General features: G+C 37.4%; 3 protein-coding genes across 7 annotated transcripts in view; 2 read left to right on the top strand and 1 right to left on the bottom strand.

Moving 5' to 3' along the window:
• Positions 1 to 538: 538 nt before the first annotated feature.
• Positions 539 to 5090, top strand: LOC133659169 (MANSC domain-containing protein 4-like). Its single transcript, XM_062061903.1, has 3 exons — positions 539 to 764; positions 864 to 992; positions 4579 to 5090. The coding sequence occupies exons 1-3, from the start codon at positions 539 to 541 to the stop codon at positions 5088 to 5090; spliced, it is 867 nt and encodes a 288-aa protein (XP_061917887.1).
• On the bottom strand, positions 5074 to 23215 carry mrps35 (mitochondrial ribosomal protein S35). The gene is made up of 8 exons (XM_062061247.1): positions 22844 to 23215; positions 19628 to 19680; positions 19381 to 19548; positions 11170 to 11230; positions 10371 to 10510; positions 8464 to 8573; positions 8313 to 8382; positions 5074 to 5394 (listed from the first exon to the last, which is right to left on the bottom strand). Exons 1-8 carry the CDS (start codon positions 22974 to 22976, stop codon positions 5131 to 5133), a joined length of 999 nt encoding a protein of 332 aa, XP_061917231.1. The 5' UTR covers positions 22977 to 23215; the 3' UTR covers positions 5074 to 5130.
• Positions 23216 to 23429: 214 nt separating this feature from the next.
• kcnq1.2 (potassium voltage-gated channel, KQT-like subfamily, member 1.2) overlaps positions 23430 to 25159 on the top strand; it is a 435625-nt gene continuing 433895 nt past the window's right edge. For all 5 annotated transcript variants that reach the window (XM_062061243.1, XM_062061246.1, XM_062061245.1 and 2 more), the window contains exon 1: positions 23430 to 23644. The gene's annotated coding sequence lies outside the window, so the exon portion shown is untranslated. The remainder of the gene's footprint in view (positions 23645 to 25159) is intronic.

Genomic DNA, 25159 nt, shown 5'->3' with positions numbered 1-25159 from the left:
TCTATATTATAATAATTTTAATAATAGTATTTTACTTTTCATTACAATTTGTTATATTGTATAAAGTTAAAGTACCAATGATGTCACACACACACTAGGTGTGGCGAAATTATTCTCTGCATTTGACCCATCACCCTTGATCACCACCTGGGAGGTGAGGGGAGCAGTGAGCAGCAGCAGTGGCCACGCCCAGGAATCATTTTTAGTGATTTAACCCCCAATTCCAAGCCTTGATGCTGAGTGCCAAGCAGGGAGGTAATGGCTCACATTTTTATAGTCTTTGGTATGACTCAGACCACCAATCTATTACTAATCATATGAATTTATAGTTTAAAATTCTTTAATACATACTTTCTTGTACAAGTATGAATAGAAGTATTTAATGTGTCCATGTTTGAATCACTACTCGAGGGCGCTTTAACGCTGGTGCCTGTCAATGTCCCACCTGGAGGAGGACTACCAAAAAAACCGCCCCCTTGGCTCACCACAGTTATTTAAGGAAGGCTGAGTGCTTAGATTTCCTCTCCCCTCGCCCACCATGAACGTCTCACGGGCCCTGCTGGCCCTGCTCCTTGGTGCATTGATGTGCCGCACACACTCGCGCTGCTCGCCCACTTCTTATTACAAAAACTGCTGGATCCGACACTTCCCGGGCATCCTTGTGGACACGGGTGAGTCTGAGAGGAGAGGAGCGCGTCTTGTTCGCAGCTACCGGGAGGAGAGTGCGCTCGGGTGCAGTCGGAGCTGCTGCCTGACTACAAATGGTGAGCTCACTGTTTTACACCAACCATCCATTTTCTACCGCTTGTCCCTTTTTTTGGGGTCGCAACACTCTTATTTTCATTGACTGTCTCCTTTCCAAGTGTCCTGCAACGTGGCCATCTTTGACTACGCCTCCACCCGAGACAACTGTCTGCACCTTCACTGTCCCACCTTGGAGAGTTGCATCGTCACCCAGCGACACAAGGTGGTGCTCTACAACCTGACTCACGGTGAGGTCCACACACCTGGCAGCTTTCAGCTCAAATAACCTTTCTTCCGCAGCTAGTCGGGATGAAACCATAATGTGGCTGTAGGCAACCCCCTAAAGCAGGGGGGAACAATTAATTTTTACCGGGCGCCGCATGAGCAACCCGAGCACTGCTGAAGGGCCACATCAACAATACTTCAATTCAATTTTGCTCAATATTATTTTTTATGTATACCGTAAGATAAATAATAATAATAATTAATAATAATACTTTCATTCAACCTAACTTAACTTTATACCAAAAGCACTGCTTTGGAAATCATTTGTACCCCTTTCAGAGATCACATTTAGTTCCCCTTAAACATCCTCATGTTGCACAATGAAATGTAAGCATAGGATGAAGTGTGCATTCCTGTAATAAATTAACATATATAATAAATGACAGTAAAATAAGCACACGTATGACTGAGGAGTCATAGTGTAACTTTTTGTGGTGTTTGAGTTGTCCGACTTTTTGTGTGGCCATAAACGCACCAGTGCTTTAGTGGTATGCGTGTTGGTGACAGATGACAAGTTGGTTTTGGCCTGGTTTGTGCGGCAGAAAATGACTAGTTTTTCGAGATAGGAGTGTTTTACTCATGTTTTTGGTGTGGTTATGGCCGAATATAAACAGTTTTGCTCAATAAAGTGATGGATATAATTCCTGTCCTCGAAGCATCTCGATAGACGTTACAATAATTGAACGGTGTTCAATTGAACGGTGTTGACGAACACCGTTAGGGCCGCTTGTTGTCACTGTCACTCAGAGTTGCATTGCAAAATTACACAGAATAAATGTGTTTATTTTGTTTAGAATTCAGATGGGTTTGATTTGGTGCGCGGCATATATTTGCTGTGCGCAGAGGACGCTTGAGCAGTGCGCAATTGCGCAGGCGCGCACCTTAGAGGGAACGTTGCTTGGCAGTCCATGTCTTGTTGAAAACACGCCATTCCTCATCAACTTTTCTCTTTTTAGCGTCTCGGGTGTAAAGCGTGCATCACTTGTCGCTGTGCACCTTCACTCGCAGGTTACACACGGACATACGCCCATAAATAACACTTTTCAAAATAAAAGCAGCACAGTTGTATTGCGTGCCGACATGGATGTTTTTTCAACTTTATTTTGTAATTTGTGATTGCTGCTGTTCACATTCACGCACGAGCATACGTCCACACGGAAGTAATACAAATAACGCTTTTCAAAACAAAAGCAGCACCGTTGTATTGCACACTCGACGTAGATACTTTTTCAAATGTATTTTGTAATTTATGATTGGCCTCACGCGGGACGCACAAAGGGCCGGATGTGGCCCGCAGAATGCCCAGGTCTGCCCTAAAGTATTCTTTTAGGTAACTGCACAAGAGCTGTGTTAGAAAATGTAGTTGGTGTGACAGTCATGCACTATTAATGCTGACTCAGCAGTTTGGTTCTGTTGTACTTGGGCCATTACACCGTTTAATTGAATAAATGCACGATGAAATGTGCAAAGTGTCTTGCACATTCATGTGATTGAACTAAAAAAAAAGAGCACAAAACTCAGCCAGGCCTTTTCTCCCAATAGTAAAAAAAAAAAAGAAAAAAAAAGTCTGAATCCAGACAATGATCCGGATCATCCCCAAAATGTAATCACTCGTTAGATGCATAAAGACTGCCCTTGGTTATTTCCTCTGTTTTTTCCTTCAAAGTTGAAATATTAGTTCTCAGCAAGTATTCTATCTTTGTTTACTAAACTTTCCAATCTGTTATTGAACAGTTTGTCAATGATTTTATAAAATGTGATGTAAAGACAAGGTAACGTAGGGATCACCACCAACTCCAATAACTTCTTTCTTATCCCATTTCTAACTGGCGATGACATCATGTGGAGGAGGGAGTGAATACAATTTAAAATGTGACTTCCAACTACCTTGAACACGGAGGACAAACAACATGTGTTGCCTATTACTGCTTCATCAAGTTCAACTTTATCATTCAACTAAGGGCTGCACGATTGATCTAATTGTGACTTTTCCCTCCAAGATTGTCATTCTGTTTACTATTTTAATTTTTTCACATAAAAATGCATAAAAGTAGGAAAACAAGTCACTTTTAGACGGTCAATCAGCATATTCCTGTCCCAAGGTGCCACACATTACAACATATTTGGTTTTAAGCAGACTTAAAGCTTTTATCTACAAACCCCGTTTCCATATGAGTTGGGAAATTGTGTTAGATGTAAATATAAACGGAATACAAACATTTGCAAATCCTTTTCAACCCATATTCAGTTGAATATGCTACAAAGACAACATATTTGATGTTCAAACTCATAAACATTTTTTTTTTGTCGCAAATAATCATTAAATTTAGAATTTGATGGCAGCAACACGTGACAAAGAAATTGGGAAAGGTGGCAATAAATACTGATAAAGTTGAGGAATGCTCATCAAACACTTATTTGGAACATCCCACAGGTGTGCAGGCTAATTGGGAACAGGTGGGTGCCATGATTGGGTCTAAAAGTAGATTCCATGAAATGCTCAGTCTTTCACAAACAAGGATGGGGCGAGGGTCACCACTTTGTCCACAACTGCGTGAGCAAATAGTCAAACAGTTTAAGAACAACGTTTCTCAAAGTGCAATTGCAAGAAATGTAGGGATTTCAACATCTACGCTCCGTAATATCATCAAAAGGTTCAGAGAATTTCTTGGTGTTGGCTTTTATCAAATACATTTCCCCCAAAAATGCGACTTATACTCCAGTGCAACTTATATGTTTTTTTCCTTCTTTATTATTAGGGATGTCCAATAATGGCTTTTTGCCGATATTCCGATATTGTCCAACTCTTTAATTACCGATACCGATATCAACCGATACTGATATCCACCGATATCAACCGATATATGCAGTCGTGGAATTAACACATTATGCCTTATTTGGACAACCAGGTATGGTGAAGATAAGGTACTTTTTTTTAAAATTAGTAAAATAAGATAAATAAATTAAAAACATTTTCTTGAATAAAAAAGAAAGTACAACAATATAAAAACAGTTACATATAAACTAGTAATGAATGAAAATGAGTAAAATTAACTGTTAAAGGTTAGTACTATTAGTGGAGCAGCAGCACGCACAATCATGTGTGCTTACGGACTGTATCCCTTGCAGACTGTATTGATATATAATGTAGGAACCAGAATATTAATAACAGAAAGAAACAACCCTTTTGTGTGAATGAGTGTAAATGGGGGAGGGAGGTTTTTTGGGTTAGTGCACTAATTGTAAGTGTATCTTGTGTTTTTTATGTTGATTTAATAAAAAAAATAAAAATAAAAAAAAAACCGATACCGATAATAAAAAAACCGATACCGATAATTTCCGATATTACATTTTAACGCATATATCGGCCGATAATATCGGCAGGCCGATATCGGACATCTCTATTTATTATGCATTTTGGGCCGGTGCGACTTATACTCTGAAAAATACGGTAATGAGACTAATGAATTAATGGTAACCTCTTAGAAATGTTGTAAGTTTGAACTTGATGAAGGTATAACGTACAATTTGTTGTGCACTTGATGCAAGGTATGGATCCTGACTTGTTGGTGTTTGAGAAGCATCTCACCTCCAGCGTGGGCGTGCTCCCGCATCACTTCAGTCGCCTCAATGCTTCCGAGGCTCTGCCCGCCTCAGACAAGCGGCAGTTCTTCCATCCGCCGCCCCCTGCCACCGTCAAAGCACCACCGAGCATCACTGTGAAGACACCTCCAGCAGAAACATCAACCACCTTCATGGCTTCCCCCGGCGTTACCGTGACAACAGCGCCGCCTGCGTCCCTCTCCACCGAGCGTGGGCATAAGTCCACGTCCACCTCGCAGGCCCAGACGTCCGTCAAAGAGCGAGGGAGCCCGACTCCAAGCGGCGAGGACATGAAGTCTTCAGGTTTAGGAGAGGAGTGGCAGAGCCTGCTGGTGGCGCTGTTGAGCTGTGGGACTGTGCTGCTGCTGCTGCCATGTTGCTGCTGCAGGCGAGGGGGGAGGGGCTACCGAGGCTCCATGCGTCTGATGAAGTACAACGTGGTCAAAGAGAGCTCTTGAACTTTTATTTTGGTAACATGTCTACATAAGTCCTTGTAGGTCACAGCTTGAGTACTTTCATGACGGCCTCTTTGTACTGCAGCATGGCGCTCTCACTCTCGCCTTGGTTCTTCAGTCTGGTGACAGAGTCCTTGTACTCCTGCACTTCACTCCTGCCTAGAAGCTGCTCTCGTCTTCCATCCTCTGCCGTCACAGCCTCGGTGCGTAGCAGCGTGTCCATTATGTTCTTCTGGGACGGGCTGTCTTCCCAGTAATATTCCTCCATGTCCGCCACCGTCTTCTCCGCCTCCCAGGCTTCCGTTTTCTAAAGAAAGCAACCATTAGTCAGTTTCTGGAAGCACTACTGGACTTCTTGGACCTTTTAAGGTATAAAATCACATCCAACAACCCGTCTTTGTGGACTAGCGTTACAAAAACATCACAGAGGACTGTGCCTGCCATTGTTGGTCTAAAGGTCAGCACACGGCTGTCTTCTACTTCCTGTGGTGGGGAAGACAGGAAGTATGGCAGACCAAGTCCACTTCTCTTAGAGCCCAGAATCAGGGTCAACACCTGATAGCAGCAGGACACCAAACACCGTGCTCGTAGATTTAAAGTGCGAGGGGAAGTTAAAGACTACAGCAGGGGTCACCAACCTTTTTGAAACCAAGAGCTACTTCTTGGGTACTGATTAATGCGAAGGGCTACCAGTTTGATACACACTTAAATAAATTGCCAGAAATAGCCAATTTGCTCAATTTACCTTTAACTCTATGTTATTATTAATAATTAATGATATTTACACTTAATTGAATGGTTTAAAAGAGGAGAAAACACGAAAAAAATGACAATTAAATTTTGAAACATAGTTTATCTTCAATTTCGACTCTTTAAAATTCAAAATTCAACCGAAAAAAAGAAGAGAAAAACTAGCTAATTTGAATCTTTTTGAAAAAATTAAAAAAAGAATTTATGGAACATCATTAGTAATTTTTCCTGATTAAGATTAATTTTAGAATTTTGATGACATCTTTTAAATAGGTTAAAATCCAATCTACACTTTGTTAGAATATATAACAAATTGGACCAAGCTATATTTCTAACAAAGACAAATCATTATTTCTTCTAGATTTTCCAGAACAACATTTTTAAAAGGAATTCAAAAGACTTTGAAATAAGATTTAAATTTGATTCTACAGATTTTCTAGATTTGCCAGAATATTTTTTTTGAATTTTAATCATAATAAGTTTGAAGAAATATTTCACAAATATTCTTCGTCCAAAAAACAGAAGCTAAAATGAACAATTAAATTAAAATGTATTTATTATTTTTTACAATAAAAACAATTAATTTACTTGAACATTGATTTAAATTGTCAGGAAAGAAGAGGAAGGAATTTAAAAGGTAAAAAGGTATATGTGTTTAAAAATCCTAAAATCATTTTTAAGGTTGTATTTTTTCTCTAAAATTGTCTTTCTGAAAGTTATAAGAAGCAAAGTAAAAAAATAATGAATTTATTTAAACAAGTGAAGACCAAGTCTTTAAAATATTTTCTTGGATTTTCAAATTCTATTTGAGTTTTGTCTCTCTTAGAATTAAAAGTGTCGAGCAAAGCGAGACCAGCTTGCTAGTAAATAAATAAAATTTAAATAATAGAGGCAGCTTACTGGTAAGTGCTGCTATTTGAGCTATTTTTTAGAACAGGCCAGCGGGCTACTCATCTGGTCTTTACGGGCTACCTGGTGCCCGCGGGCACCGCGTTGGTGACCCCTGGACTACAGCCTTGTAATGTTGCACACTAAGTCATTTCTTATTGGCCGGTGGCACTTTGGGAAAATTAAAGTAATTGATATAAAAGAGCAAAAGTGAGAAAATGTTGATACTAATTACTAACACAAAGCAGACAATAAGAGCCTGATTTACTAATATCCAACTACCATGCGGTAAACAGCGTTTGCAAGGGCGTGTGATTTACTAAGACTGCGTGTGCAATTGTAAAGTGGTGCAGACTGAGGATTGTGCGTGTACTATAGGGAATTTTAAAGATTCGAAATTGAAGATAAACTATGTTTCAAAATGTAATTGTCATTTTTTTCGTGTTTTCTCCTCTTTTAAACCGTTCAATTAAGTGTAAATATCATTAATTATTAATAATAACATAGAGTTAAAGGTAAATTGAGCAAATTGGCTATTTCTGGCAATTTATTTAAGTGTGTATCAAAACGGTAGCCCTTCGCATTAATCAGTACCCAAGAAGTAGCTCTTGGTTTCAAAAAGGTTGGTGACCCCTGCGTTAAATGGATTGCACGCCTTATTCTGCTCACTCCCATCCATCCATTTTCTTCCGCTTGTCCCTTTTGGGGTCGCGAGTATTTTGCTCACTTAACAGACGCAATCCACTTTGCACACATTTAGTAGATCAGCTTTTGCGTGTGCTATCAAGTTTGCACGTTTTTCTTAGAATACATGTACACATTTTTTTGCCTTTTTACATGTATAAAAATATCAAATTCCCATTGCATCTTTTGTATTTTTATTATTCACTACTCAGTGGAAAAGTCTGGACACCCCTGCACTAAGTGAATGGATAATTGTCTCAATTAACCTGATTGTAAATGGGTAAAAAATATTACAATTATATGTGTATACTGATTTAGGAAGGGAGAAAAAATCCACAAAATTAGTAGCATTTACAGCAATCAATCCATTAATCGACTGTTATACATATCACTATAAATGTTGATTAGCACTATTTATTGTAAAATTTGTCAAAGATTGGTTTCAAAATAATAAAAAATATATATTTTTTAAAAGTGTAATTACTTTGAATAACAAATATAAAACATTGCTATGTAAATACTAAAAATAAAACCTATAAAAATAACAATTTTGAATGTTAAATTAATGAAAATGGTAAATTAAATCAATAAAATACAAAATTACAATTAAAAAACTAATAAATGGAATCAATATATGAAATCTCCTTGACAGAGGTAACTATAATACAAGCCTGTGCCATTAGAGTTGTCATTAGTCAAATTAACTTATATAAACAACTGTTAAGCAATAAATGTAGTGGATTGATAAATTATAATTATATGAAAAATCTAAGAATGGTAATGTTGTAAAAACAATCAACTTGCTGATAACATAAATATTTTCAACATGTGTAATATTGGCTAATCATGGCGACCAAACGTAGCAAAATGAATTTGCTGCTACATCAACCTGTTTGCACTCACCCAAGACTCGTGGTAAAGTACGGTGAGCAGGTACATGGCGTAGTCATAATTCTGCTGTCTCAGTGGGCAGCTGTTGGACACAAAGATGTACCTTTCTTTAAGTTGAAATGCAGTTAATCGGGCTAAAATGACTTCTAACGGGAGTGTTCACCTGTCGGTTGTGATGGTGAGGACGTCGGTTTCTTTGCAGTATCTCTCTCCTACCAGTTTGATCATCTTCTTCCTAGCATGCTCATCAAGGTTGAGGGCAGACAGCTTGACCTGAAACAGAAAAAAAACCACAACACAGTTTGATGTTGGATTGTGTAACTTTTAGTAGTCAAACAAATGTTCCACAAATGGCTTAAATCAAGTTGCAATGGCTCCCCCTGGTGGTGATGCTTAACAGTCAGGTCTTCAGACTGCAGATAGGTGGATGTGCACCACTCATGTTTAATTTGTACTGCTGTGACCCAAACATAACCTTTAAGCCTGGGCTGCGACAGATTAGACATCAGCAACATTTTGCAGTTTGTCCAGGGAAGCTAAAGGCTTGTAATGAGTCAAAAAAGTGACAATTCTGCCTTTTTTGTGCACTGCTGCTGTGGTGAGATCAAAACTTCCATTGTGTATTTTCTTTAATTAACAAAAGATAAATAAACTGCATAAACATGCTTGTTTATTTTAGGGCCTATTTGTTCACAGTCTGTTAGATTATTTTTCTGCCTAATCCAGTGGGATTAATGTCACAGTCATTCCTACCTTGCTGATATAATCTAACGGGGGAAAGTGTCGCTGGAACAGATGGTCAGTGATTAAAAAGGTAAAAAAAAAAAAGGCCCAATTTAACCTACCCTGGTAGGAAATGACAGTTTATAGTGAAAGGTACTGATATTCTGTTTCAAGTGTTAATGAGGTGCTGAAATAAAAAATAGAATGGAAAGAAAACGGCTAATTTAAAAAAACATTTAATTTTACTTATTTATCAGTATTTAAAAATCATATTTGGGGGGTGTGCAAACACTTAAAACTAAAAGTGTAAAATATCTTTTATAGCAGAATACTGTACTATCACCGGCCACAACATTAGGCACACCTGCACAATCTTCTATCCAATAGCACACTGATGAGCGCTCTCTGTAATATTTTGGTAATGAGGTGTCCAAATACAAGCAACAGCGTCATCAAATATAATGATGATCTTAAACCAGCAGGTGTGCTTGGCTAGAGGACAATAAGTCATCTCCAGATACCGTATTTCCTTGAATTGCCCCCGGGTATATATTATCCGCATGCCTCGTTTTACCGCCGGGTCAAACTCGTCACGTCACGAGTGACACTTCACCTTTCAAGGCATCATTTTCCAAAATGGAGGAGGCTAATTTCAATCATTTAAAATCGCATAAAGGGAAGAAGATAAAAAGCTATTCAGTAGGATTTAAGATCCAAGCTATTGAATATGCTAAAAAGAACAGTAAAAATGTTTTATTAATATAGCTGCGTGTGTCAAATATGACTCATTAAATGACTCCCGCCTCAGGGTGGTAGAGGGCGCTAGTGATCCCAAGAATCATTCTTGCGACTACTCGGCTGCAGAAGAAGTGACAACAACAGTTTTTTAAACTGGACTTTCACTCAAAGCAGGAGGTAATAATTAAAGGAAGATCTCCATCGAGACTTTTAAAACTGAAGAAAGATAAGGAAGACTTCTATAAACAAGTTATCGATGCTTTTGTTCAGAAGGAGTGGCGCATGGACTTCATTTATAAATAAAGGTAAGACCATGATAACGTTTTTTTTTAATTAAATGTGCTTTTCATGATGGTATCCTTACATCACACTCAAATTTATAAGCGCAGGCCTAAATTTACCGCATGCCTTTGGTAAGCGCCGGAGTGAGAAGAGGTTTTAGATTAATTACCGCCCCGGCATTAATTCAAGGAAATACGGTAATTCCACATCAGCCGGTGATTATTTCTTACCCATAAATCTGTAATCCCACTCTGTGCATTTTTCTTTGCGTCATAAGTCAGCAGGAGAGGATGCCAGCATTGAGGTCACCAAAAAAAAGTAACTCACTCGGAGATGAAGGACACGGGCAGCGGGGTTTCGCAGAGAGAGACCCGCAGAGACGTAGTCGCTGGTCTCCACTTTGACAGGAAAGTGCTGGTCACATTTGGCGTCCGTGTCCAAGGATGACGGCCATTCGTTGCAGAATGCTAAACAACACATTGGGACAGATTTTTTTTTTACATTTCTTAGAATTGAAACAATAAAAGGTTAAGGTGAAATAAAATATATATTCATTACATATTTTAAAGAAATACTTAGTTGTATCCCTAAAAAGTGACTACCGTATTTTTCGGACTATAAGTCGCAGTTTTTTCATAGTTTGGCCGGGGGTGCGACTTATACTCAGGAGCGACTTATGTGTGAAATGATTAACACATTATAATATTATTGATCTCATTCACGTAAGAAACTAGACATATAAGATTTCATGGGATTTAGCGATTAGGAGTGACAGATTGTTTGGTAAACGTATAGAATGTTCTATATGTTATAGTTATTTGAATGACTCTTACCATAATATGTTACGTTAACATACCAGGCACCTTCTCAGTTGGTTATTTATGCCTCATATAACATACACTTATTCAGCCTGTTGTTCACTATTCTTTAGACATTTGAAATTGCCTTTCAAATATCTATTCTTGGTGTTGGCTTTTATCAAATACATTTCCCCCAAAAATGCGACTTATACTCCAGTGCGACTTATGTATGTTTTTTCCTTCTTTATTATGCATTTTTGGCCGGTGCGACTTATACTCCGGTGCGACTTATACTCCGAAAAATACGGTACAAGGAAAGGACTTACGTTTGAGGGCTTCACAATGTTTCCTGATGGCTACGGGTGTCAAGTGTAGAAAGTTTGGAACCTAAAAAAACATTTAAAAAGGAGAGATGACACACATTTCACATGCTTGTACCGCAACATTTCTTAACGGTTGAACAATGAATCAACTTGGAATGGGTTCAATTGTAGTATTATGTCAATATAATGCTGATTGTGTAACAGCACTGCTCTGTTGCAGACTGGCAAGTAAACATGCAATGTTCCTTTTTTAAGGTTTACCAAAAAAAACTTCACACAAAGAGAATATAGCACGTATTCCTCCGCATTACCAATACATACTAATATAGTTCTATAGTTTGTCGGTCTCCGATCTGTTCTGATCAGATGCTTTTGCAGAAGTGAAAATGTTTAATAGCAAGTAACTAAAGTAAACGCAATAATACACTTTTATAAAGCTTATATTATTACATTTAGAATGTGCAAGTATAGTTGTAAATCACATTATGTATTAATTTGTGGTATTGAATGCTACATACAATTTAGTTTTAACAAAATAAAGTGGCTATTGCACAAAAACTAAACAAAAGCAAAACTATTGGCTCTCATTCAAATTAATTGGGATTTACCCTCAAAGTCTTCCTGCATCCAGAGACTTACTCCCGCAGCTCATAAACAACACGCCAAAAATATTTTGTAAAAAGAGAAAATATTGAACTAAATATTGATCCAATCACTTCATTATCATGTACATACTGATACTATACTAAGTATGGATAGTATCGACATCTGGATGGCTCACTTCTACTTTACATTACCGCTTTAGCGGTTAGCTTCTTGTGTCGTCCTAATCTGTGTGTGTGTGTGTAGCATGCTTAGTCATTCATTTTCCTCTAGTCCTCCAGTGATAACGTTACTTTGAAGAAACGGTTTATTTTCCGCCATGGTGGTGAGAATTGGCATCTTCGTGTGGATAAATGATTTGTTTGCTGCAGCTTGTTCCCACATTTGAGCCCAGTGTTCTGGTAAGACATGTATCCCCTTGGAATTGATGCAACTCCTGCAAGGAATATACTAGAACAGGGGTCGGCAACCTTTACCACTCAAAGAGCCATTTTGGCAAGTTTCACAAATTAAAGAAAATAATGGGAGCCACAAAAAAAATTTTTTAATTTAAAATGAAAAACACTGCATACAAAGCTTAAATTGCTTTGTGTTATGTTAACTAGGGGTCTCAGACACACGCACCGGCACGCACTTGAATATGGAAATTTGATGTTAGTGCGGCCCGCAAGTTTTGAATGAATGGCGCTTGATAGCGTCATACTTGCCAATCCTCTCATTATTTCCGGGAGACTCCCGAATATCAGGGCGTGATAGCACTGCTTTTGGCGCCCTCTACTGCCTGCCCAAAGAGTGTACCTGCTCAACCACATGTAGAATGCAGCTTCAGCTTGCTCACGTAAGTCACAGCAAGGCGTACTAGTTCAGCAGCCACACAGCTTACACTGACGGTAGCCGTATAAAAGAACTTTAACATTGTTACGTTACAAATATGCGCCACACTCTGAACCCACACCAAAAAAGAATGACAAACACATTTCTGGAGAACATCTGCACTGTAACACAACATAAACACAACACAACAAATACCCAGAATCCCATGCAGCACTAACTCTTCCGCTCAACCGACGCACGGAGGGGGGGGGGGGTTGATGTGTGGGGGGGTTTGGTGGTAGCGGGGGTGTATAATCTAGACCGGAAGAGTTAGGGCTGCTTGGGATTCTGGGTATTGGTTGTGTTGTGTTTATGTTGTGTTACGGTGGGATGTTCTCCAGAAATGTGTTTTCATTCTTTTTTGGTGTGGGTTCACAGTGTGGCGCATATTTGTAATGTAACAGTGTTAAAGTTGTTTTATACGGAAACCGTCAGTGTAAGCTGTGTGGCTGATGAGTAAGTATGCTTTGCTGTCTCCCACGTGTGCAAGTAAAAGCTACATACAACATGTGGCCGGGCTGGCACGCTGTTTGTAAATGCTATAGAGGACAATTACTGCAGTGCAATTAGGGCACGCCCTTAATTTAGTAATTAGAGTGAAAATAGGACTATATTTGCCCTGGGAGTTATCTAGGAGAGGCACTGAGATCCATAAGTCTCCTGGGAAAATCGGGGGGGTCGGCAAGTATGCAGCTGAGCCGCATCAGAGTGGTCAAAGAGCCGCATGCGGCTCCGGAGCCGCGGGTTGCCGACCCCTGTACTAGAACATGTAATTGTGTCCACCTGAGCGAGTACAATCTTTAGGCATGTAAACAGTGGGGCACAGCTCCGGTAAAGATGGACTAGGCTCAGCAGCTTATTAGCTGATCGCCAATCAGTTAAAAAAGGCAAACATCAGCCTTCCATTGCATCCCATGACCAACATGGGGACATGTCTACTTATAGTTAATTCATTATTTTTAAATATACCAAAGATAAATAACATTCTTCTGGAATGCAACATAAGTATGTTTTAGTGCACATAAATACCAATTGTAGCTGCAGCGCTGTTAGCTATGATGCTGACGTTAAACGCACTTCTGTCCTCCACTTTTGCTTTGTTCTGTATACAGAGGATGCCCACTATGTATGAGGCCAGAACATTCACTGGAGATGATTTTTCAATGTCTAATATTTGCAACAAGAACCTGCCTATTACCTTCACAATGGTTTTCTTATTTGTACATTTGTGGGAGCTAAGAATGTTAAAAAGTGAATTAAACCATATGCCGCAAGACATAACATTTCAATAATCCAGAACAAAGTCAGAGCAGCAAGAGCAAGGCGTCACCATGCTGCCCTCCTTGGGATCATCCAATCCAATCCACTTTATTTATATAGCACATTTAAACAACAAAAATGGTTCCAAAGTGCTGCACAAAAATAATAAAACAAGATTCAAATACAATCCTTAGCTCCACCAATGACTGAATAAAAACAAAATAAATAAATATAAAACCAATATAAAAATGAATATGATTAAAAACGATTTAAGGGTAAAAGCAATTAAGATAATAAATACAAATCAAAATGTAAAAACACAGAGGACCACACAACTCACGTAGTGTTAAGAGCCAGAGAATAAAAGTGGGTCTTAAGACGAGACTTAAAACACTCCACTGTGGGAGCAGTTGGAACATGGAGGGGCAGAATGTTCCAGAGCTTAGGCCAGGGGTGTCCAAAGTGCGGCCCGGGGGCCATTTGAGGCCGGCAGCTAATTGTTTAGCGGCCCACCGCACATTCTGGAAATGTCTTGCAAAAATCAAAAAAACATTAAAAAAGTAGAATGAGGTGAAATCTAACTATAAAAAGTTGCAATGTTGACACTAATCTGCCATGCAGGCTGTTTTTTTTCTTTTGTCTATCTTTATTTTCCTTTTTTTGTCATTGCTCAAAAAAAAAAAAAAAAGACAAAAAATCAATGTTATAATGAATTATTGACCTATTCAAGGCTCCAATTACTTCAAATATTTCACATTAAAATGTTTTATGTGGAAAAAATATAGCATATACTGCTAGGGATGATGTTTGATAAGAAATTATCGAGTTCGAGCCTATTATCGAATCCTCTTATCGAACCGATTCCTAATCGATTCTCTTATCGAGTCCAGATAGGTTGTTGTACATGGAAAAAAACACACAATATTTGGTTTAACAAAAGCTCACTTTTATTATATAAGAAAACAATTTAATCTAATAAATAAATAAATATTGACTGTTACCCCCCTAAAAAAATAAAATAAAATAAATAAATATTGACTGTTACCCAAAGTATATTAAGTGGGATTTTTTCAGAAAAACAATTACATACAGTAACACAAAAACAACCTGTCTCTGTGATCACTATAGGTGTATAAATAATAATATAGTGTTAAATAAAATCAGTCCCTTGGGCACAAAACTGAAAATACAACTTTCCAAAAAGTGCAATTCTGCTGCTATTTGACATAACTGTTTGTTACGATGCTTTGACATTTTTGCACTTTATTTCTTTATTGACAGAAAATTCTATGAAGAGAAAAGTTGTTTGCAAATGTGGTTACAATGCTAAAAAATGAAAAGTTAAAGCTAAAAGAAGAAATACACTTTGAGTTAACATTATTTCCTTATATGGGGAAATATGTTATGAGCTAGGGAATATAAAAACTACACTACCCAGCATGTAACGGGAGTGACGAGCATGCTGTGAAAGTAAACGTCAAGAACTCAGCCAACACGCCTCGTCTGCATTATTTATAATTAGACAGACAACACATATACAGTGTGATTTTGTTTTGTTTACAAGGAAAGAAAAACAAAAGTTAAAAAAGGGAGATGTGTTGTATATATATGTATGTGCTGCGGTTGCTTTAAGAACGTTGCGACAGCTGCCGTAAAGGAGGTGCGTTGCTAGCCTGGTTGCTATGTTTCCAGTTGGTCGTAAAAGTGTTCTTCATGAGTTTGTACCCTGCTCAAATCTCTCAGTAAAGTTATTCATTGGATTATACCTTTTGTTTTGAACTTTATTACACCTTGGAGCGCTTTTTCCCGTCCATTTTTTTCCTTCTTTCGCTATCTGCGCCTAATGACTGAGCTACGTGACGCCATTTCTTGTGATGTCTCACGGAGCATTTCTGGTCGGGACGGGATTCGTTCCCAGGGATTCGAATGAAGAACCAACTCTTTTTCTATACTATAGTGGTCTCGATAACGGGTACCGGTTCTCAAAAAGGGATTTGAGTCCGAGGACTCGGTTCTTTTCTTATCGAACAACCGAGAAAACCGGTTTCGAGTATCATCCCTATATACTGCGTGGTTGCCATAGAAAAACATCCAAGTTTTCTTTGACAAAAGAGCATAAAACAAGCAAAATAATAGTTAAAACGTAAAATGGACAGATATATCTGAAGTTGATCTCGTAACTTAAGTGTTGAAAGTAAAACAAATAATAAAACAAAATTATCACTTTATGAGCGGGGTACCTTTTGGATCCCAAAGATATTTACTGGGATTTTATTTATCTTTTCACTGTGATTAATCAAAAATAATAATATGAAAATAAAATCAATAGTGTCCTGCATTATTGATCTTTTCAGGGCTCCGATTACTTCACATCAAACATTGCTTTCTGAATGTTTTGGGCGGTGGGGGAAATACTGCATATTTCAGTTTTACTATAAAAAACAAAGTTGTCTTTGACACAAAAGGCATATATAATAATAGGTAGGGATGTCCGATAATGGCTTTTTGCCGATATCCGATATTCCGATATTGTCCAACTCTTTAATTACCGATACCAATATCAACCGATACCGATATCAACCGATATATGCAGTTGTGGAATTAACACATTATTATGCCTAATTTGGACAACCAGGTATGGTGAAGATAAGGTACTTTTTAAAAAAATTAGTAAAATAAGATAAATAAATTAAACACATTTTCTTGAATAAAAAAGAAAGTACAACAATATAAAAACAGTTACATAGAAACTAATAATGAATGAAAATTAGTCAAATTAACTGTTAAAGGTTAGTACTATTAGTGGACCAGCAGCACGCACAATCATGTGTGCTTACGGACTGTATCCCTTGCAGACTGTATTGATATATCCATCCATCCATTTTCTACCGCTTGTCCCTTTCGGGGTCGCGGGGGATGCTGGAGCCTATTCCAGCTGCATTCGGGCAGAAGGCGGGGTACACCCTGGACAAGTCGCCACCTCATCGCAGATGCTGACACATGTGATCATGAAATAATACATAATTAAATTGAATTATTTAATTAGATTTTGAAATAATTACATGATGAAATAATTAAATAAATTATGAACCTCTGAAATAATTAAATCATGAACTAATTAATTCATTAAATACATAATTAAATAATTAAATTGTGAAATATTTAATCATAATTAAACATGGAATAATGACGCATTTATTTATTTAATTCTAAATTATAAACATTAATTAATGACACATTTTAAGTAATTATTTAAAGATGGATTTATTTACTTAATTTTGTCCCATTTGGCTCTTCTTTGCTCCTCCTCTGGGAGAGAGTATTTAGTCAGCAATGTCTAATATATTGATATATAATGTAGGAACCAGAATATTAATAACAGAAAGAAACAACCCTTTTGTGTGAATGAGTGTAAATGGGGGAGGGAGGTTTTTTGGGTTGGTGCACTAATTGTAAGTGTATCTTGTGTTTTTTATGTTAATTTAATAAAAAAATAAAAAAATGATACCGATAATAAAAAAAACGATACCGATAATTTCCGATATTACATTTTAACGCATATATCGGCCGATAATATCGGCAGGCCGATATTATCGGACATCTCTAATAATAGGCAATAATAATTTGACTTGTTTTTAACATTTTAATGACTGAGACCCTTTGCGGGCCCTAAGAGCCCTAAATGTTAAAAAAAAAAATCTATATATTTTGTTATGGTTTGAAAATGAAAAATATCAAAATGGCCCCCGCATGTTTTAAGTTTTCCGTGTGCAGCCCTCAGTGGAAAAAGTTTGGACACCCCAGGCTTAGGCCCTGTCTCCCCTGGTTTTAAGTCTGGTCTTGGGCACCACGAGCTGGAGTTGGCTCTTGGACCTCAGAGCGCGCAGGAGTGTACATTTGGATGAGGTCCGAGATATAATGAGGTGCCAGTCCATGTAAAGCTTTAAAACCATACAGCAACATTTTAAAATCAATTCTAAAATGAACAGGGAGCCAGTGAAAAGTCTCCAGAATTGGGGTTGTATGCTGGCGTTTCCTGGCCCCTGTTAGAAGTCGTGCTGCTGCGTTCTGGACTAACTGCAGCCAGGAGAGAGCTTTTTGGCTAATGCCAGCATAAAGTGCATTGCAGTAGTCCAGACAACTTGAAATAAAAGCATGCACCACTTGTTCAAAGAGGTTAAAAGATAAAAACGGTTTTACCTTTACTAAAAGACAAAGATAAAAACACGATTTTAAAACGCCATTGACTTGTTCGTCAAGTTTAAAATCACAGTCTATGGCAGGGGTCACCAACGCGGTGCCCGCGGGCACCAGGTAGCCCGTAAGGACCAGATGAGTAGCCCACTGGCCTGTTCTAAAAATAGCTCAAATAGCAGCACTTACCAGTGAGCTGGCGCTATTTTTTGAATTTTATTTATTTACTAGCAAGCTGGTCTCGCTTTGCCCGACATTTTTAATTCTAAGAGAGACAAAACTCAAATAGAATTTGAAAATCCAAGAAAATATTTTAAAGACTTGGTCTTCACTTGTTTAAATAAATTCATTAATATTTACTTTGCTTCTTATAACTTTCAGAAAGACAATTTTCGGGAAAAAATACAACCTTAAAAATGGTTTTAGGATTTTTAAACACATATACCTTTTTACCTTTTAAATTCCTTCCTCTTCTTTCCTGACAATTTAAATCAATGTTCAAGTAATATTTTTTTTTTTTATTGTAAAGAATAATAAATACATTTTAATTTAATTCTTCATTTTAGCTTCTGTTTTTTCGATGAAGAATATTTGTGAAATATTTCTTCAAACTTATGATTAAAATTCAAAAAAATTATTCTGGCAAATCTAGAAAATTTCTAGAATCAAATTTAAATCTTATTTCAAAGTCTTTTGAATTTATTTTAAAATTTTTGTTCTGGAAAATCTAGAAGAAATAATGATTTTGTTACAAATATAGCTTGGTCCAATTTGTTATATATTCTAACAAAGTGTAGATTGGATTTTAACCTATTTAAAAGATGTCATCAAAATTCTAAAATTAATCTTAATCAGGAAAAATTACTAATGATGTTCCATAAATTCTTTTTTTTTAATTTTTCTCTTCTTTTTTTCGGTTGAATTTTGAATTTTAAAGAGTCAAAATTGAAGATAAACTATTAATTGTCATTTTTTTCATGTTTTCTCCTCTTTTAAACCGTTCAATTGAGTGTAAATATCATTAATTATTAATAATAACATAGAGTTAAAGGTAAATTGAGCAAATTGGCTATTTCTGGGAATTTATTTAAGTGTGTATCAAACTGGTAGCCCTTCACATTAATCAGTACCCAAGAAGTAGCTCTTGGTTTCAAAAAGGTTGGTGACCCCTGGTCTATGGTGACGCCAAAGCTGGTGACTTTGGGACGCACATTTTTTTGCAACGGTCCAAGTCAAGACACTGAGACAGTGAAGTGATGATTAATGACAAGAACAATGTCTGACCTTGATCAGCTCCAGATTGCCTTTCTTTCCCAGGGGAACACCTCTTTTCACCGGGTAACCCATCCTCACGGGTAGGGGGACAGCACTCGCTCTGAAGGGTGTGGCTGCTGGATAGACATTAGTCCAGTCCTGATCCACTGACATCTTCTCTGTTCTGGGTGGTCCTTCCTGGCAGGCCCACACACACATTAACAATGGCAATGTCTTACTTCATAATACAACAAGACATGTTCATGGAAGTACTTACAACTCTTCTGTTTTTTCTGAATATTTTGGGGTTATTGCCTCCCTCGGGAAGCTCTAAGAAAAGAACATAATTGTAACACATGCTGTAGCACCATATAGATCATGCTATCAAAAGATTGCAGATTGGGATTACAGTAGTGCACTATAATATAACTCAAAGTGAATGAATGTGAAGATAGGTGAAAATATGTCAATACAGCTAGATATATCTTGTGGTGTACCCCAGGGATCAATACTGGGACCAAGATTGTTTAATCTTTGTATAAACGACATTTGTAACGTTACAAAGGACTTAAAGTTTGTTTTATTTGCAGACGACACAACTGCTTTCTGTTCAGGAGAGAACACACAGAAGCTAATACAAATAATAACAGAAGAAATTAACACATTAAAAAGATGGTTTGACAAAAGCAGACTATCCTTGAATCTCAGTAAAAGTAAAATAATGCTATTTGGTAACAGTAGAAAAGAGCATCATACACAAATACAAATAGACGGAGTAGATATTGAAAGGGTAAAAGAAACTAGATTTTTGGGAGTATTATTAGATGGTAAAATGAACTGCAAATCTCATATACAAAATAAGGTGGCAAGAAACATTTCAATAATGAACAAAGCAAAATACGTCCTGGGCCAAAAATGACTTCATATTGTCTACTGCTCACTAGTGTTACATATCTGAGTTATTGTGTAGAAATAAGGGAAATAACTACAAATGTGCGCTTCATTCACTAACTGTGTTACAAAAAAGATCAATTAGAATAATACATAATGTTGGATATAAATAACATACAAAACACTTTATTTATTGAGTCAATATATATTGAAGTTCGATGATTTGGTAAAATTGCAAACATCTAAAATTATGAACAAAGCAAATTATAACCTGCTACCCAAGAATGTACAACAATTCTTCTCCACTAAAGAGGAGAAATATAACCTAGGAGAAAAATCTAATTTAAAACATTTGTATGCACTTAAAACCTTTAGTATATCAGTATGTGGAATTAAATGATGGAATGGATGAAGTAAAGAAGTTAAACATTGTACTGATATGATCCACTTTAAGAGGTTGTTCAAATTAATAGTGCTTACAAAGTACACAGAAGAAGAATTATGAGAAATACTTTCAACCTTTTTGAAAATGGGATATTCTTCATCTCAGTATGTTTATTATGACTGACTTCATGATCTATTACAAAAACTGCTGTATTAATCATTCAATGACGTCATTGTGCTACAAAAAGAAGTCAGTAAATGAACGTATGTATTTGTAAACGCTCTGAAGTGGGATTCAATAAGCTTTGCTTCTTCCTACTCTTTTTTGGACAGGATGTAAAGAGAAATGATAAGAAATGGTGTGCTGTATTATGCTGTAAGTGTGTTCATGTTGGAAATATGATAAGAAAGTATGTGATGTATTATGCTGTAAGTGTGTTCATGTTCCAAATCAACTAAAGAAAGAAAGCAAAGAAAGAAAGTGAATGATGCTTCCTTTCTGACGTCATCAACATGCGGCGATGAAAAAGCGATTTGATTCTGATACAACTTCAATTGTTATGACCATAGACATGTTCTAAGGGTACGCAGCATGGAGCGCAACTGCCTACTGGCGCTGACGAGACGCGGGGCCGCCATCTTGGAGTGGTGATCCACTCCACTCAGTGCAATTCATTTGGCAGGAGCAATGAACTGTCAGCGCATTTAATTCATCTTACCTCACTGAATACCACTGATTTTCACACACTTTTTGTCATGCGTGTAGCTATGATATAAGGACACATGTTTTATTATTCATAGTTTGCTTAACAGTAATAGAATATTCTTATATGCTATAAGTGACCAGACATCTGAGATCAAAACTGGGAATATAATCCCAGAGAAGGGTCAGCTATTTTGAAGTTGAAGAAACAATATGATGAGGTTATATATACATGCTACATAAACAATGTATGAATACATTAGATATCTATATATCTTATAGACTGTATCTCTGTTGCAGCAGCAGCAGAGAGTTTATTCTGTCTTGATACTTTGTATTGATATTTTCTAGTACATTCTTCCCTTGAATTATCATGTTTACACTGATTGTTTTATATGTATTTTTGATGTATGTCACTTTGGATAACAGCGTCGGCCAAATACTTCAACATAAACATATATAAACAGCTGAAAGTCTTTATATCAGCTAAAGAAAGTATTGTCTTATACTTTGCCTAAAATGAGAATGCATCATAATCAGTGGCGGCTGGTGAATTTTGTTTTAGGTGGGGCTGAAAGTTTGTAAAGCAAACCCCTGTAGGGGGGTCATCCTCCCCCAGAAGATTTATTTGTGATTTTCACATACAAATGAAGCATTCTGGTGCATTCTGACAAAAGAATGAAGACAAATTAGAACATTTCATAGGTTTGCAGAGAACTATATACAATATGCACACTGAAGGCATGATGCCACACCACTTTTGCTAGCGGCTACGATTTCAGTACTATTGAAGATCTTTGCTCCTTCTCAACTCTGTGGTAATATTCTTTTCACAAAATACATCCAATGGTATGTTAATGTTAAATCTTACTTGTGAAAAGTAATCCCCCTGATTCCTATTTTCAACAGTCCACTCATTTGAGCAGGAAAACACTGAACACATCTTTGTTTTCTAGCTGTCAACTGTCAGTTTAGCATCTTTGTTTTCTACCTGTCAACTGTCAGTTTAGCATCTTTGTTTTCTACCTGTCAACTGTCAGTTTAGCATCTTTGTTTTCTACCTGTCAACTGTCAGTTTAGCATCTTTGTTTTCTACCTGTCAACTGTCAGTTTAGCATCTTTGTTTTCTACCTGTCAACTGTCAGTTTAGGCTGCTCGCCGGCTCCTCGTCACCACTTCAAGATGGCGGCCCAATTTCTCGCGTCACAGCAGCCAATGCTGCGTCTACTTATAACATGTCTATGGTTAATGATGCCACCTTGCCGACGTCATCAACATGCGCCGATGAAAAAGCGATATGATTCTGATACAACTTCCATTGTTATGACACCTAAACCAGCCAAGTATCGTTTCTACTACACAGTTATATACTTTGAAAAGGTTATATTTATATACATATATATATATTAAAGAAGCAACAGGAGTGACCTCGTTAGAACAACAACAGCTAGCCACCTTAGCTTAGCTTAGCGTAAAGCTTCCATTAAAGTATCCAGCCATGTGTATCATACTCACTTGTATTTGCAGGGGGGTTTACAGGTGAAAATGTGACATATGTCACCCTGCATGCCAAACCTTGCAGTCCAAGGCCGGCGATGTTTATTCTGCTTTTAAAGGACAGAAGAATCTTGCTCGACTTGGACGCCATCTTGTTAGTACGGAAGCCGACGAAAGACAAAATGATCGGCGGTTGGCAACAAGCTCATCGGTGTGAAGTTAGCACCCCTACTGGCTAGTACATAGTTACCACGCCATCCTATTCTACGCGAAGGAGCAGGCTAACACGTTATAATATTTATACAAAATATTTAAAAAATGGCTTGGATTTGTCAGCTGTGAGCACACGAACTTCACAGCTGCTGCCTTCTGGCTCTTAAGCGGGGCGTTCGCTTACCGTCGTAAAATGTAACTTGGACAAATACTAACTAAATGATTAGATAACTGAAGCACAAAATGTCTCAAAGTGACATTTTAAAAACAAATATAAAAAGTGATAAGCGACACACTAGAATTACTGCGCAGGTACACCAAGCAAAAAACACGAGCAGCGCTGTTGAAAGTATACATATCGAGTGGCATTGAACTCACCATGTCCAATCAGCGAGCACTTCAAAGTCCCGCAGACAGACGCCGACTTGACACTTGTGCGCTTTCTCTTTACTTTGGGATTTATCGCCAAGATTCAACGTCTGGCTTGTAACTTGCTATCTTCGCAACTTTTAAAATCATTGTAGTAGACGTTGCTTTCATCTGGGTCCGCCGAACCTGAGGATGTATTTATGATTTCCCCTGCTATTGGCGTTTGGACGATTGACGGTAAGCTTTTTCTCTGCAGTAATAGTTTCTAATATCTGCGTTTGGTTCAACCTACAATGTCCTCGCAACTGTCAGCGGTTCAATGCCATGTCATGTGCACGGAAAGTGTCTATGAAAAGAGGCAGAAAGTCAAGCCCATCAGTCCATGTGGTCCTGATGATACTGGAGATCTATTCTCACAATTAGCAGTCCATGTGATCCTGATGATACTGGATATCTATTCTCACAATTAGCAGTCTATGTGGTTCTGATGATACTGGAGATCTATTCTCACAATTAGCAGTCCATGTGGTTCTGATGATACTGGATATCTATTCTCACAATTAGCAGTCCATGTGGTCCTGATGATACTGGAGATCTATTCTCACAATTAGCAGTCCATGTGGTCCTTGTCACCTGCCTCTATGGTTGATGATGCTGTAGATCTATTCTCACTATCTCTGACAAACATATCGAAGGGACTTTTTGTCTCCTTTCTTCTCCTTTCTTTTCTTTTCTTTTTTTTAAAAAATCATATTTATTTTTTATATTGTTTTTTTTTCATTATTTATTTTTTGTTTTTATTCAGTCATTGGTGTAGCATAATATTGTTTTTAATATTATTTTTAACATGGCTGTGCAGCACTTTGGAAACATTCTTGTTGTGTAAATGTGCTATATAAATAAAGTGGATTGGATTGGATTTCTTTCCAAATAAACGTACACTTTCTCCAATTGCTGCCACAGTCAACACATACAGATATCAGGTTAAGGGTCTTTTCTGTCAGCCACACATTGAGCTGCCCACATTTGAACTCCTTAGTGACTTGTAGTTCTTTAAAAAGTACAGAGAAACATTCAGCGACCATTTTTTCTAGAAGTTTGGGCTTGTGATGCAAACAATGCTATGACTCTTTGCACTTAGAACTTAACATTTCTTTAGATTAGAATAGAATAGAATGGATCATTATATTTGCATATAACGAGGTTAAGGACTCCAACTTAAGGTGCGGTAGTGGAAACAAATATGGGATAAAAATAAATTACACAAGAAGTAATAAAGATAAAAAAAATAAGAATTGAAATAAACAGACTACTATCCAATACAAATAATAAGCAATGCTGCACAATATACAAAATACTGTACAATATACAAAATACTGTACAATATACAGAACAAGACAAGAGTACCGGAGTAATAAATAACAATCAGTGTCGGATGTATTGCACTCGAAGGGTAATATTGCACAGTAGGGTATTAGGGTATGATATTGTATAGGGGTGAATTTAAGGTCTAATGCAAATACTGTAGTGTAGTAGGCCAAAGTATTCATTAAAAAAAGGGCAGAAATACTTTTTCCCACTGTGACATTACACAAAGTTTGAACAGTAACACTGTGTTTGAATATATAGGTAAATACAACACTGTGGCAGAGGGGTTAGTGCGTCTACCTCACAATACGAAGGTCCTGAGTAGTCCTGAGTTCAGTCCCGGGCTCGGGATCTTTCTGTGTGGAGTTTGCATGTTCTCCCCGT

Source organism: Entelurus aequoreus, linkage group LG10 (genome assembly GCF_033978785.1).
Source record: "Entelurus aequoreus isolate RoL-2023_Sb linkage group LG10, RoL_Eaeq_v1.1, whole genome shotgun sequence".
In the NCBI taxonomy this organism is placed as follows: domain Eukaryota; kingdom Metazoa; phylum Chordata; class Actinopteri; order Syngnathiformes; family Syngnathidae; genus Entelurus; species Entelurus aequoreus.
The sequence above is the reverse complement of the archived record's forward strand: the minus strand, read 5'-3'. Positions and strand labels throughout refer to the sequence as shown.